Genomic DNA, 12,980 nt, shown 5'->3' with positions numbered 1-12,980 from the left:
CTATGCTTCTCCCGTCCGCGCTGCCCTGCGATGCGTCGCACTCAACCCATCTCTCGACTGCAACCTTCTCTTTTCTCGCCTCCTGCCAGCCCTCCGGCTTTCTCGTCGCACGCATCTTTCGCCAATATCATGACCACCTGTCGCTCGCTCCAATCACTACTATCAACACCTGCGCCTATTATCACCAATCCTCGCCCGACTCCTTCGCTCGCTCAATTACCAACTCCACCGCTCGCCCATGCAGCACCTCCTCTGAAGCTGCGCCTCCGTCCACGCCCACAACGCCGCGAGCCAGTCGGTCCCAAGAAGGTAACCAAGCGTGCGGCACCGCGTGCTCTTAACAAGAGGCGCCGTGCTGCCGACGAGGAGGCGGAACGCTATTCATCAGCAAGCGAGTCTGGCAGCGAGTCACCATCGGGCCGCCCAATCAAGCAAGTCGCGCCCTCAACGCCAAAGCGCACGCGCATCGCCCCCGAGCAGCTGCCTCTCGGTCTCGACCGTTCCGACTTCCACAACATGCATCTTCGACAAGGCGGACATCTTCTCGGAGAGGAAGATTCCTCCGATGAAGAGGACTGGAGCGCCGAGGACGACCGTATCCTCATCGAAATCGTGCTAGAGAAGCTTAGATTGTCAAAGGCAGAATGGCAAGACTGCGCCCGAAATCTCGGCCGCGATCGTCATGCTGTCGACCGCCGCTGGAAGACGCTGTTGCTCAATGGTGACATCGGTCTCAAGTCACGACCAGGACATTAAGCAACCTCAATTGGATCTACCAGAATATTTTCTCGTACATGATTTTATACATTTGATCTTTAGCGCAAGTCTCGGCCGAGCATCATCGGTAGCGAGCACAAAGAAAAGAGGCCTACAGGACATAACATGGGCAATGGGCTGCCCTTGGAGTTAGATATTTTCTTTCACGTTTTGTAATGATATCCCCACGCGTAAATGCGTGCGTCTATTAAGTTTCACATCTGCTTTCTTTTTTTTTTTTAGGTCAAGAATCGGAATTTGGTGCTAGAGATATCAAGAATCTGCAATGGAACGCCAAAAGTTCCACATTTCACTTAATCTTGCCTACTGGTGTCCTCTGTGCATCCTTGCTACTCTAGGTCGCAGTGAATTTGACCACACCATCACGGTCTCCATCAGGGTTCAATATTGCGTGCGCCAGCCTCTACATATTGTTCCAATACTACTATCGTGGCTGGATTATCGAGAAATCTTATCAAAAAATTACAGGTCTAATGAGCTATACGAGGTCGATGTTCAGGTACTGGGGAATGGGCAAGCTGGGCCAGTACATCAAAAATTTCTCTTCAGCTCGTTCTTCACCCGTATGTTTATCCCTCCATGGTACATCGTGCGTCGCCTATCGCCCATCCCGCATTCCTCATGGACCAGGCGCACGGTCTCTCCGGAAATCACGAACAGACCATCGAATCGGGCATCAATATACATGAAATTTGGTACTTGTCCTAATTTTCATCATCGTAAGTCCGTTTGTACGTTTCACACCACGAAGTCAGAGTTAAATTCCGAGCTTGGACGTCATTGTCGAGTTAGACAGTTTGGTGGTTTGTTGGGAAACAAATACACACGTAACCAGCAGATGGGGTTAATTGAAAACTGGTGGCAAGCGTGGAAGAATTTCCATAAGTTGACAAAAAAAAAAAAAAAAAAAAAACAAACGAAATACATCATTATAACCTTACCTACTAGTTTAGTCGAGTCTCTGTATTTCTTCTAACCAAGGTACGTATATAAGTAGTCGTTGGACGTATCACGGCGTCGAGTGTGCGGATTTTATTGCACATTAGGTAGGTGACTTCAGGGTCTGTTCATTCTCGCCTTCCATCCTTCTTCCGTTGTTCGATCTCTCGCCTTTAGCGTGGGCGTGGGCCTGGGGATGGGACGGGCGGCGACGGGCCGGGACGGGGGGTTACCACTGTTGCTGGGTAACGCCATAAAGGTTGTTTATTGTTGATGTGGAATTGAAATTAGATATTCCCCTTTCATTAGAGTCTGTTTAATGATACCAGACTAATCAATCTACCCAATGCAATGAAAGTGTAGTTTTATGTGATATGAATTTCATTTGATCTCCTGGAGCATCCGTTATGCTCTGATGGTTTATATCTATAGCCTTATGCGTAGTCATGGTAATACCTTAGCAATACCATGAGCTTCTAGAATACGTAGCAATCCGTCTTGTACACCCCTTGCTTCCTGCCATGCCATGACGTTCGTAAAAGTATTATGAGCAAACCGTACAAACCCTCTATAGCGCTGAAAAAAAAAAAAAAAAAAAAAAAAAAAAAAAAAAAAAAACCCAGAACCACTGTGCTTCGAGACACGAAACCGCCATCATTATGGGGCTATGATGCTGGGAGGAATATAGGGCATGAACCGTTCAAGCAAACCGTAAAATGCAACGCAAAGCCAACGAGGTTGATACACAAGCCGCTCTGCTATGCAGCGCAGAGAATGAAGTTCTTACAGTAGAGGTAGATCGTGGAGAAAGATGTGACACAATATATGAATGTGTAGGGAAAGGTGCGGGCTCTTGGACAATTGCTCAGGAGAACATTCCCCCTTCCTAAGGAGGCGTCATTTGTTCCTCCATGAGCATCTTGCGGACCTCTGTCTCGAGGGTCTGCTCTGTCACACCGGGATCTTCGTCAGTCACTGCACCAGTGACCTTGTTTGCGAGCTCGATTTTCTTCTGGCAAGCTTTGTAGATGAGCTCCTCGATAGTATTGGAAGCGATAAGTCGAATGATTTCGACGTCACGCTTCTGACCAAGGCGATGGGCTCTGTTCTCGGCCTGGATGTCATCTTGAGGGTTATCCGATTGGTCAAAGATGATGACTTTGTTGGCAGCCGTGAGGTTGATACCTGTGCCACCTGCTCCGGTTGTGAGCAAGAACACTGGAATATCAGGGTCGTCATTGAACTCGTCAATCAGCGTCTGTCTCTCCACAACATGGGTGCTCCCCATCAAGACTCGATGCTGAATATTCAGCTGAGCGAGCACTTCCTGCAGCAGCTCAATGACGCGAGAAAACTTGCTGAATACAAGGACTCGGTCACCGTTCTCCTGATACTGGTTGATGAGCTCGAGAAGTTTCTTCACCTTTCCGCTGTCCATCTCAGTCTCTGGAGGGATGTCGAACCTTCCGAGAAGGCCTGGGTAGTCACGACACCAGAGGTGAAGTCCAAAATCTGAAGAGTCCTTGAGTTCTTGGATTAGATGCTTTATGTCCGGTTGACGGAGGTCATCCTGAGAAACGCTATCCATCAGGATTCGAGCCATCTTCTCAACCTTCTTGTCATCAAAATGGCGCCTGAAAAGGAGCGGGTGAAGTGCTGCCTTGCGAAGCTGCATCCAGCAATTGTTCTGGTCATTTCCACGGCCACGGACTTTTGTGACGCGCTTGGACGGCTCAAGCTTGAACATCTCGTCGTACTCGGCATACACTTGTTTCTGGGTCTCGTCAATGTCGCAGCGGACGACATTGCAGATCTTGGGAGGCATATCTGACAAAACTTGGTCTTTCCGACGCTGAAGAATGGAACGGCTCCAAGATAGATCTGGGCTCGCTTAAAACACTCACTGAACGGAAAAGCACGGTTTGAAACGTCTCTGATAGTGACCTTTTGGCTAAAGATGTACTGAATGTGTTGCATACAACCGTTGAAAATATCGGGGTTTATGAAGTTGAGGAGTGAGGTCATCTCCAACAAATTGTTCTGAACGGGAGTTCCTATACGACATTAGCAAAAGCGCCCATTGAGAAAACCAGAGGTAACAAACCCTGTGAGGAGCATTTTCCATGATGCCGGAATACGGCGAAGATCTTTGTATATCTTAGTCTCAGGGTTTTTCATCTTGTGGCCTTCGTCAAAAATGGCTGTGTGCAGTCCAATAGACTGCATAGCCTCAATATCCGCGTCGTTGTTAATTTGTGAGTATGTTGCAAGCACGACGTGGAAGGCTTCGGGATCATGTTCGATCTCAGACGCGATCTCAGCTCGCTCTGCCTGAGAGCCTCGGTATCCGATCACCGAGAGGCCTGGAGCAAATTTCTCAAATTCTCCTAGCCAGTTGTTGTAGGTACTTGGGGGAACGACAATGAGATTGGGCCAAGGCCGGGTTCGTTTTCCATCTTTGCTCTCCTCATAATCCTGAACAAGGTGGCACATGAGTGAAATGACTTGACAAGTCTTGCCCAGCCCCATCTCATCGGCAAGGATACAGCCTATGTTAAACTTGTAGAGGAGGGACATCCAATTTAGGCCTACAAGCTGGAAAGGTTTCATCCGGCAATGCCCATCCATGTACTTGGGTTGTTGGGCAATAGGCGGGCGCACGTATCTGGGCGCGCTGATGCTTGTAGGGGTTGGAGGCAGATCGTCTGAGTTTTGGCGTCGCTCTCGCTTACTATGTCCGAATGTATCGATATCCCAGGTATCAAGCTGCTGCCTGATATCTTTTGCATCGCGGTCACACTTGCCAACAACATTGTCGATTGCGGCAACTGCATCAATAAAGACCTCGACAGCCTCCACAACATTCTCTCCAATGCTGACTTTGGAAGCCTTTCGGGCGCCAGGCTTTTTACCGACGGTGACACGCCTAGCCTTCGAGATGTCATCAAAAGGTCGCTTCTCGATCATACAAGCAAGTTGCTCTTCTTTCATGCCTGTCATGGCAGCTAGTTCTTGAACAGTGCTTGTGTTGAGACAAGTCAGCACCCGATCATCCTCATCGTCTGAAGGCTCTGGCGATGCCTCCGCCTGATACGTATCCTCCTGCCCATCATCGACAAGGTCAATAATTAGCGGATCGTCGCTTGAGGCATGGGCGGGGGGAGACGACGGGAATGCTGGAGACGAAGGGATCGAGGACTTTCGGAGACCTTGTACTAGTCGCCGTCGGGGTTTCTTTTCAGGGCTGAGGGATGCTGTGCGTGAGCGCGAGCTGGCCCGGTTCGCTGCTGCTGATGATTGGAGAGCCGCCTTGCTAATCAGACGTCTGCCAGGTTTAGGGTTGGGCGCCGGCTGTTTGGACTGACGCATTTGTCGTTCGAGATAATCTATTGCTTCTGCGAGATCGTTTTTGCATGCACTCAAAGCCTCCTTGGCCTTGTGCGAGGGCACTCTGTCTCCGTAAACATCATAAATCTGTCGGAGTTTGGTCTTGATGGCCTTTTCCGAGCTCTCTGATTCTGGATTGTACGCGAATGCCGAAATCTGTGCCTTAAACGTTGTCGGTCGAATATCGCCACGGGGAGGTGTGAGGTCGTCCTCATCGTCAGAGATGAGATTGATAGGCTCAACAGCCGGTCGCTTGTTGGTCATTACAGGAGGAGGCCGTTGTGGAGGACGAAAAAAGGTGCCGAGAGGGGCAACTCTGCTACCAAGAGTGTTACCAAGAGGTGTAGGCTTTTTAGGTTGTTGGAAGGGTGATGATGCAGGAACTTCCACAATGCTGCTTGCAGGAGAGGAGCTTCGCATTGGTGCAAGTCCGGGTTTCTGAAGGACTTGTGTTGGTTGTGTTGTAGTATCTCGGCCTCGAAAAAAGGCAGATGGAGAGCAGGGAATTGTATCCGTTATTTCATCGGCATCGTCAATGGTTATTGTATTGCGAGCGAGCGATGGGGTGCGAGGTAGAGCGTTTGAATGCCGGATTGGCAAGGGTGAAGAGCTTCGTGCCATTATAATTGTAGGTGAATTATTATGGGCATACGAAACAATAGGAGTAAAAATCGAGGCTAGCAGTACTTTGGATCGTCCAGGGCGGGGGCTGTCACTGCAAATGAACGGATTGAGCGTTTGGTCTGTTATTTTCTGCCCTTCTTATCGTTCGGCCAACAGAAAACAGAGCACTGGATGAAAGTGGCAGACCGATGTCATTAAGGAGAATGATTAATAGAAAAGGAGAAGAAATCAAGAAAAAATGGGTTAAAGTCGGAGAGTGAGAGATGGTGGTGCTTGCGAGTGCCAAGGGGATCCCAATCCAAATCCTGGAGGGGCGTGAAGTGAGCGAGTGAAGGTGGATATTTTCTTGAAGTGCCCTCAAATCTTTAACGCGACCCGCATCAACTGCATCACGAAGTCACGTGAGATTTCAGCTTCGCGTCAGTGTTTGATACATAAAATGAAAGAAAGGTCGTAAGAAGTCAATTGAATCAGTAAGGGAAGAAAAACAAAGATAGTCTGATTGAGTTGGCAATTAGACGAATACTGGTTTTCTTTATCGACCTTCACTCATTGTGAGAACAAAAAATTTCACACTTTCTATCTGATGGCGCGTGTTGATCATCTCGTGCTAAGTGCTTCTTATCCTCAAGCTCACCTAGTCGCACGTGCAAGTGGGGACCCACCTCTAACCTTCACAGCTCAATTGAGTATCCTCAACTCGACTACCTTACAGCACACAAGACGATACCGAGCCTCAGCCGCCTCTTGTACACTTTCAAAATGGCCACTCGACGCATTGTTGCTACTGAAAAGACCTTCCTTGATAAGGATGATCCCATTGATGAGAATTCCAGTACTGCTCCTGCCGTTCCCAGGTAAGTTTTCTATTTATCTACCTTATTCAAACTGCCATTATTGCCACCTATCTCATCTTGTACACTACATCGATCGCATCGATCTAAACTGACACTTTTGACAGCCAAGTTATCTACAAGCTTCTAGCATTCACTTTTGCCATGATTGTGGTCCCCATTGGTTCCTATTTCCTCACTGTTAATACCGTCTTTCGTGGTATATCTTTTTACCCCGACGTGTCATCATCGAGACTAATCACAAACAGGAAACTCTTCTCTGGCTGGTGGCTTGGCTGCTGTCTTGGCCAATGTCGTCCTTGTGGGATACATTATTGTAGCTATGAAAGAGGATCAGTCGGACAAACAAAAGCCAGAGAGCAAGAAGGACAAGTAGACACAGCGTCATATATAAAGTTGATTCACTCTTTCATAAATTTCTATCCGGCAAAAGAAGAGTCTCAGGGGCAACCGTCTCAATTATTTTCTCGGGTCATCTTCATGACCATGCCTCGCTAGCTTGGGCGGACCATCATGCCTGGATGACCTCTACAGCCACGTGTATATGCTATGTACGTCTCAAGTGTGAGTATAATTCATGATGATCGTGGTGGTAGATCCATCCTCTGCCCTGCTCCTCAAGGATACCCCCAAAAGGGTTGGCTACACAAGGCCTAACCTGCCAACGCCTCGTACAGTTCCGTTTGCTAATGTACCATTCCGTAATAAAACTCAAGTGCTTCGCCTTATCCCATGGGGGAAAAAATAAACCGTATCGTCACAACTGTACACCAATTTGACCCAAGTTAAACAGTATCTGCCGCTCTGCCCTATAAGAGGGACGAAGCACGAGGCATGGCAGCATACTCCGGGGGGCCATCGCAAAATCCGTCGAATAGTACAGGCGCTTCAAGTACTGTTCGATCGTGCCATTCGACGTCGAATATCAAAGAAAACGGGTATCGACAAAGGAAAGTAGTTGCATAATAAGGTTTGTTTCGTGTTCGTTTCAAACGTTGACAGTCATTACTGAACCGCTGGCTCTTTAAGAGTTTTTGCTGAACCTGCGAGAAAACCAACTCTTGCGCTTGTCCCCGTTAGCTGCTTGCTGAGGTTGGTGTGCCGACTGTTGAGTTGATGTCCTCCTCAAAAGGGTATTCTTCTGTTTCTGCGGTGGAATTGGGGCCTGAGCCTGTGTCGTAGGAGGCTGCGAATGCGAAGGTGGTAGTACTTGAGGTTGTCCCTCATTGTTCACACCAGAACCAGATGCTGGCCAAGGGCGTGACTGGTATGGATGCTGAGGCTGATATGAGCCGGACGCATGCTCATTCAAGGGCTCGCGGCGCTTAGCCGGCATCGTCCGATCAATTGAGCTGTTGTCGCTGCTCGTAGGGTCTGTCTGATAGCCTGCGTGATCCGAATTGCCACTACCCGCAGCAGAAGTCACCGTCTCGTATGATCGGTCCTTGTGGGGGAGAGGATAGATATTCTGATCGTGGTCGCTCTGGTACTGTGGCTCAGACTGCATTCTAGACATCCGTTGCCGAGATGGGCCAGTGCCAAAGCCATTGCTATAAGCTTGCCCATCAAAGTAGTTGCTTCGGGTAGACCCATTCTCAAATTGATTCTCCGGTCTAAAGGAAACGGGGCGGTTGTTGTAGTAGTTGTCGCGAGGGAAGCGAGGCTGACTGTTATAAGAACTATTCCGCCTGTTCCAGTTGGCCTGTGAATCCGTTTCTGTGCGGTGTTAATAAGTTGACTGTATCTGATGCTAGACATCTAACTTACCCGCTCGGTAGAGAGACTTGCGTGAGTAACCACCATCGATTGCGGCCTCGAAACTACGGATAGTGTCTAATGGGCGCTCCCATCTGTTTCGAGTCGGGTTCGATTTGTCGGGATCCGCTATATGAGTTGTCAGTGGTGTCATGTTGTGCATGCTAGCGAACCTACGCACCGATAGAGTTTCCGAAGGCATCTTTGTGTTGCATGGACCGCAGAGGGGCAAAACTCGACTCGGTCATCATGGCAGCGATGGCAGCTGTTGTGGTGTTAGTAGGTGACCTGAACTTCCTGTTGTAGACTCAGGAGATGTCCTGACATACATGGCTCTGCTTCGCTTATGGCTAACGTGGGATCCGCTTTGCTATGTAAACGCTTCGCTTCCTTCTCAGCGTGGGTTTCTTGCAAGTCCTTGCTACCAGAGCTCTTATGCGACTTTTGAGAATGAAAGCTGAACGTTCGGCTGTGGGCAGGCGGATTCTGCGAACCTTTGCGCGGCGAGACTGGGGCAGTCTGTTGATATTGCTGCTGTTGATGATCCTGCGCCGGATAATTCGACGGCGGCGGTGGATATTGGCGATACTGTTCAGTGGAGGTAGCCATGGTCGCGGCGCTTGGGGGGGCGACTGTTTTATTTGATGTGGTGCTTGGCCGCAATGGATCTCAGAAAGGCCCTGGCTCTTGGCGATTAGAGTCTCAGCGTGATAAGGCGGGCGGAGAGTTGCAGGCAATCGACCGATGCGATGGGGATTGTGGATAAGAAACTGGAGATTGCAAGGAGCAACGCGGTCGGGGAGAAAAGACCGAAACCAGACCAAACGGCTACTAGCAAGGAAGAGCAGCAATTGTCGTGGATCCTGGGATGAATATATTGGGAGTGGAGATTTATTAAGAGTCGCTGGCGTAGAAAGCTGTGATGAGAGGCTGGGGCTTTCGAGCAATAGTGTGGCCCGGTTGCGTCGGAGTTTGGGGGTACGTATCGTATCAGAAAAGATCCCAGTAGATAGGAAGGGGTGGGGATGGCTCGTGGGCGGGCGCCTGTACTGCAAGAGAAGAGCCAGGTACAACAGGATTTATAAAGAACGAGTGGCTAAGGAGACAAGGCGATGATACCGTACTCTGCACGCCAAAGTGAGGTGAGAAGTGAGATGTGTCGCCGGTGGCTGCAGGTCTCTGACTTCGTACGCGGGACGATGTGATCATTCGTTGGCGCTGTGGTCTTGGCCTGGACTGGTACTTTAATTTTGAACAACCGGACAACAGCACAAAAGAACGATGCGATGTATAGAGAGGCACCGAGTTCTTGCCCTTGTCACTGGCGGCGAAACAGTACAACAAATTTGACCGGGATGTGGGAAAGCGAATCGCTGTTTTCTTTATCAGGCCGTGTTCAAAAGCGAGCTAAAGCGGCGCCGGGTGCGTTTTGATGCTAATGCCTGTGGCTGCGTGATAATGATGTGGGATCGGCGTGCTGGGGGCTGATCTTCGTAAAGTGACTGCCGCTTTTTTGGTCTGCTTGTTGTTTCTTTGGTAGTGCCTGAGTATGGGGCTTATCCCCTTTCGTCTTTGATTGATCTTTTTTTATCACTTTGTTGGGGTATCCGTCGGAAAAGGGATCTTCGAACAAGTCCAGTGCTTCGTAAGTGCTTGCGTTGGGCCTGGGCGATTACCTTTACTTTCTTGACGTCACTATTAATTAGAAATTTCTAGTGTCGGCTGGCGTGAAGTTCAGGGGAATTGAGCCGTGCCACGTTGAAACTGATCGGAAGAATCGTCCGGAGTGGCTTGCTGCTGAGACTCTCAATAGTGCTCGTTTTTGATGGACAGGGGTCCAGCCGATAGTGGGCCTCGCGTGTTGTCGAGTCACTAAAAAGGTGACGGAACGGAGTTGGAGATTTCGAAGGGTGTTGTATAAGCCAGTCTGGGGATTCGATTGGATATCGAGCTAATATCGCGAAGCCAGATGCAGTTTGTTGGAAACCTGGGGATAGCCGATGTGTAGTAGAAGTCGTAGGAGGAAGCGTTGATCTATTAGTGGGATCCTGCTCGTTGATCAATTACTCGTGAATGCGCAGGTGAGATGTCTAGGTAGGTTCTTGATAGGTTATTGAATAGCGATCTGCCACTGTAGATGGGTTTGAATCGATGATAGCTTCAGCACAAACCAGTAAACGAAAGACAAACAAAGAGCAGGCAGAGGAAGCGAGAGTCAGAATGCGAGATCTTTGCTTGATGAAAAGTGAGGAAGCTTTTTAGGAAGAATGAGGGGAAACTACGTAGAGGCCAAGAGGTTTTTAAGTGAGGTGATATGCTTCTATTAAGGCCTGATAGTAGGGCACCTTCCCATCGGTCGGGATGGGATGTTCGTGTTTAAGTTGGTAGGAATCGGCTTCGTCGCAGCTCCCGTATTCGCCGACTCCATTAATGAAAACCAACCAAAGGAACGATTTGGTGCTCAACACCACACCGATATTGGTATATATGAACAATTGATACACAGACTAGGGCCATTTGGAGGCGATTGCATACGCGTACAACTTCAACATTACAACATAGAGCCCTCTACGACTGCCGAAACTGTTTGTATCAGATCTCAAGCAGCACCTTTGAAGACGAGAGCCTAGGCAGAGAGGCCTTCCCTAGGCCATACTCGGAGAGTATCGAGACACACCAGATTACCAGGTCATGACGCGTCGTTTCCCCTTCCTCCCCGGCTACTGCAGTGACAGCCACGACATGCAGACAGGCTCTCTACATACAGTACATCTGCATCTGCATCTGTTGCTTACCATTTACGAGGATACAGGAGCTTTGTGGCCCAATGGGGGAGAATGATAGCTGCAGAGTTGCAACCGCTTGCACCAAAGTTCGGTACCTTGAATTCTCATTCGAGGCTAATAATTCAGTTACCACCCTGTGTAGCTGATAATGTTGACTTTTATGGTTTTCACTGTAATCGTCGTAAGCCGAAGGCTAAGCCATTAAACTCAATGGCTCCTCCAATGGACAATGGGCGGTACCATCCCGTCAGATATCCCACTCTGTACGCAGTACACATTCTAACATTAGTAGTCCATTATATTTGCAGAAAGTTGGTTTCGACCGACTAAAGCCAAGAACCATGACGGGCATCTGGATGGCGCTATTGATGCCATGCCACGTCTTGACTTCTGAGGCTCCGTGTTTGTGCATGAATACCTGATCAGATGCATTTTTGTCCCATGCTGTGTGAGCTGAACTGAGTTGAGCTGTAGCCTGTGGTGCGATGCAATGCAGCACTAGAGGTAGGTAGAAAAAGGTGGTCGGTCGGTCGACAGCACAGGCTCTTGAAAGGCAGGGGAGGCTGGGGAGCTGGATTAGGTTGAGAATGGAGCCCTAGTAACTAATCACCGCCTATTATAGGCCTCTCTCAGCAATTCCCAGGTCATCTTGACTTTGTCGATGGTTGTCTCGCCCCTGTTTTATCTCGTGTTAGTGGCTCCCACACACCATCTCCGGCGTTGTCTCTTCAACATGGATCCATCATGATATGGTACGGTGCGGTACCAATACTTATTATGTCGGGTGCAAGCTCAGCCACATTTAGGGTTCCCATTTCGAATCTCGATGCTTCCTTCTGATCGGCCCTTTGTCCAACTCGGCTTGGACGCTGCACAAACGCCATTTTTGTGAAAAACTTGCTGTCAGACTCTATGCAAAGCCCCAGCGAATAAGGCACAAGACCCAAGCTCGTTTAGTTGCTTGGCTACAAAGACGACAGACCCTACCTACCCTCCATGAGTTGATAAATTTGCTATCTGGTTGGTTTGTTAAGTCAGCTTGCCGGACTCTTAATCACTCCAACCCCTAAGGTATGACACCTCAGTCGATAGATTTTGAGGGAGGCCTGGAGGCGAGGATCTGGACTGCATATGTATGGCATTTTGCTCTTGTCGAATTGCCCATCCTGTGACATGGAATTAGTGTTTCTACCAAATGGGACAAGTTTAAAGATATGGTCTGCAAAATAGGCGCTAAAACAAAAAAACAAGTCGAGACGATCGATGTTGAGTTTTCGTCTAGGCTAAAATAGAGCGGCGGCTTCTCATAGGTTGTGGATGATAGCGGTCCTACTGTAGGTCGCGGATAGATCTCAGGAGCTGACGATAGTAGAGCTGATATTGGAACATAGACGCGATTCTACTCTGCTCTGCCCTGTTTATCCCCCATCTCCGCCCAGTGAAACACACTTGCTATCAAGGAGGGACGGGATTTGAACCTTGGTTCTTTGTTCCGAGACATTCGTCGTTGAACACAATGCCTTGAACTCAAAATACCTGTATTGGCCATACACAATTCCTATGGTTGGCCGGCTTTTCCGGCTGGGCCCCAACGCAATGCATAATGCGCCGTTAACCACACAGGCCAAACGATCCTTCTTGCTACTTGATGATACTGAGTTCGGTTCTGGCTTTGCTTGGCTCGCCTCCAGACTCCAGATAGTATGCCCGAGTGACTCAAGCTGCAGTTATCATGCATACGATTTTGATCTTGCTGGCCGGCCTAACGACAACCATCCTCTTCGAGGTTGGAACGGCAAAAAATACGCCGTCCATGGAGGAAACAGTAGCGGTAGTTGTATGACCCCTTGACAGCCTT

At 49.0% G+C, this 12,980-nt stretch overlaps 4 protein-coding genes across 7 annotated transcripts; 2 read left to right on the top strand and 2 right to left on the bottom strand.

Moving 5' to 3' along the window:
* Positions 1 to 30: 30 nt before the first annotated feature.
* FOXG_00111 (uncharacterized protein) lies at positions 31 to 756 on the top strand (the record flags this gene model as incomplete). The annotated part of the gene is made up of 1 exon (XM_018376223.1): positions 31 to 756. One exon carries the CDS (start codon positions 31 to 33, stop codon positions 754 to 756), a length of 726 nt encoding a protein of 241 aa, XP_018231757.1.
* Positions 757 to 2,602: 1,846 nt separating this feature from the next.
* Positions 2,603 to 5,724, bottom strand: FOXG_00110 (uncharacterized protein; the record flags this gene model as incomplete). The annotated part of the gene is made up of 2 exons (XM_018376222.1): positions 2,603 to 3,584; positions 3,821 to 5,724. The coding sequence occupies 2 exons, from the start codon at positions 5,722 to 5,724 to the stop codon at positions 2,603 to 2,605; spliced, it is 2,886 nt and encodes a 961-aa protein (XP_018231756.1).
* Positions 5,725 to 6,371: 647 nt separating this feature from the next.
* Positions 6,372 to 7,129, top strand: FOXG_00109 (uncharacterized protein). The gene is made up of 3 exons (XM_018376221.1): positions 6,372 to 6,584; positions 6,689 to 6,780; positions 6,830 to 7,129. The coding sequence occupies exons 1-3, from the start codon at positions 6,490 to 6,492 to the stop codon at positions 6,955 to 6,957; spliced, it is 315 nt and encodes a 104-aa protein (XP_018231755.1). The 5' UTR covers positions 6,372 to 6,489; the 3' UTR covers positions 6,958 to 7,129.
* On the bottom strand, positions 6,510 to 11,871 carry FOXG_00108 (uncharacterized protein). Of its 4 annotated transcripts, XM_018376217.1 has the most exons (4): positions 8,666 to 11,871; positions 8,518 to 8,601; positions 8,349 to 8,465; positions 6,510 to 8,297 (listed from the first exon to the last, which is right to left on the bottom strand). In XM_018376217.1, the coding sequence occupies exons 1-4, from the start codon at positions 8,943 to 8,945 to the stop codon at positions 7,606 to 7,608; spliced, it is 1,173 nt and encodes a 390-aa protein (XP_018231751.1). In that variant the 5' UTR covers positions 8,946 to 11,871; the 3' UTR covers positions 6,510 to 7,605. The 4 variants fall into 4 exon arrangements, with proteins under 4 accessions (XP_018231751.1, XP_018231754.1, XP_018231752.1 ...); XM_018376220.1 differs by having other exon boundaries at positions 8,518 to 11,871; XM_018376219.1 differs by having other exon boundaries at positions 6,959 to 8,297; positions 8,349 to 8,601; positions 8,666 to 10,645.
* Positions 11,872 to 12,980: the final 1,109 nt, after the last annotated feature.

The sequence above is a fragment of the Fusarium oxysporum genome, chromosome 1 (genome assembly GCF_000149955.1).
Source record: "Fusarium oxysporum f. sp. lycopersici 4287 chromosome 1, whole genome shotgun sequence".
Classification (NCBI taxonomy): Eukaryota; Fungi; Ascomycota; class Sordariomycetes; order Hypocreales; family Nectriaceae; genus Fusarium; species Fusarium oxysporum.
The sequence above is the reverse complement of the archived record's forward strand: the minus strand, read 5'-3'. Positions and strand labels throughout refer to the sequence as shown.

What these genes read in the sequence shown, in the direction of transcription:
- FOXG_00109 (XM_018376221.1), top strand. Translation starts at nt 6,490, where the DNA reads ATGGCCACTCGACGCATTGTTGCTACTGAAAAGACCTTCCTTGATAAG. An exon ending in ACTGCTCCTGCCGTTCCCAG is followed by an intron (nt 6,585 to 6,688) that starts GTAAGTTTTCTA and finishes CACTTTTGACAG; the next exon opens with CCAAGTTATCTACAAGCTTC. An exon ending in TGTTAATACCGTCTTTCGTG is followed by an intron (nt 6,781 to 6,829) that starts GTATATCTTTTT and finishes AATCACAAACAG; the next exon opens with GAAACTCTTCTCTGGCTGGT.
- FOXG_00108 (XM_018376217.1), bottom strand. Translation starts at nt 8,945, where the DNA reads ATGGCTACCTCCACTGAACAGTATCGCCAATATCCACCGCCGCCGTCG. An exon ending in CATAAGCGAAGCAGAGCCAT is followed by an intron (nt 8,602 to 8,665) that starts GTATGTCAGGAC and finishes ACACCACAACAG; the next exon opens with CTGCCATCGCTGCCATGATG. An exon ending in CAAGTCTCTCTACCGAGCGG is followed by an intron (nt 8,298 to 8,348) that starts GTAAGTTAGATG and finishes AACACCGCACAG; the next exon opens with AAACGGATTCACAGGCCAAC.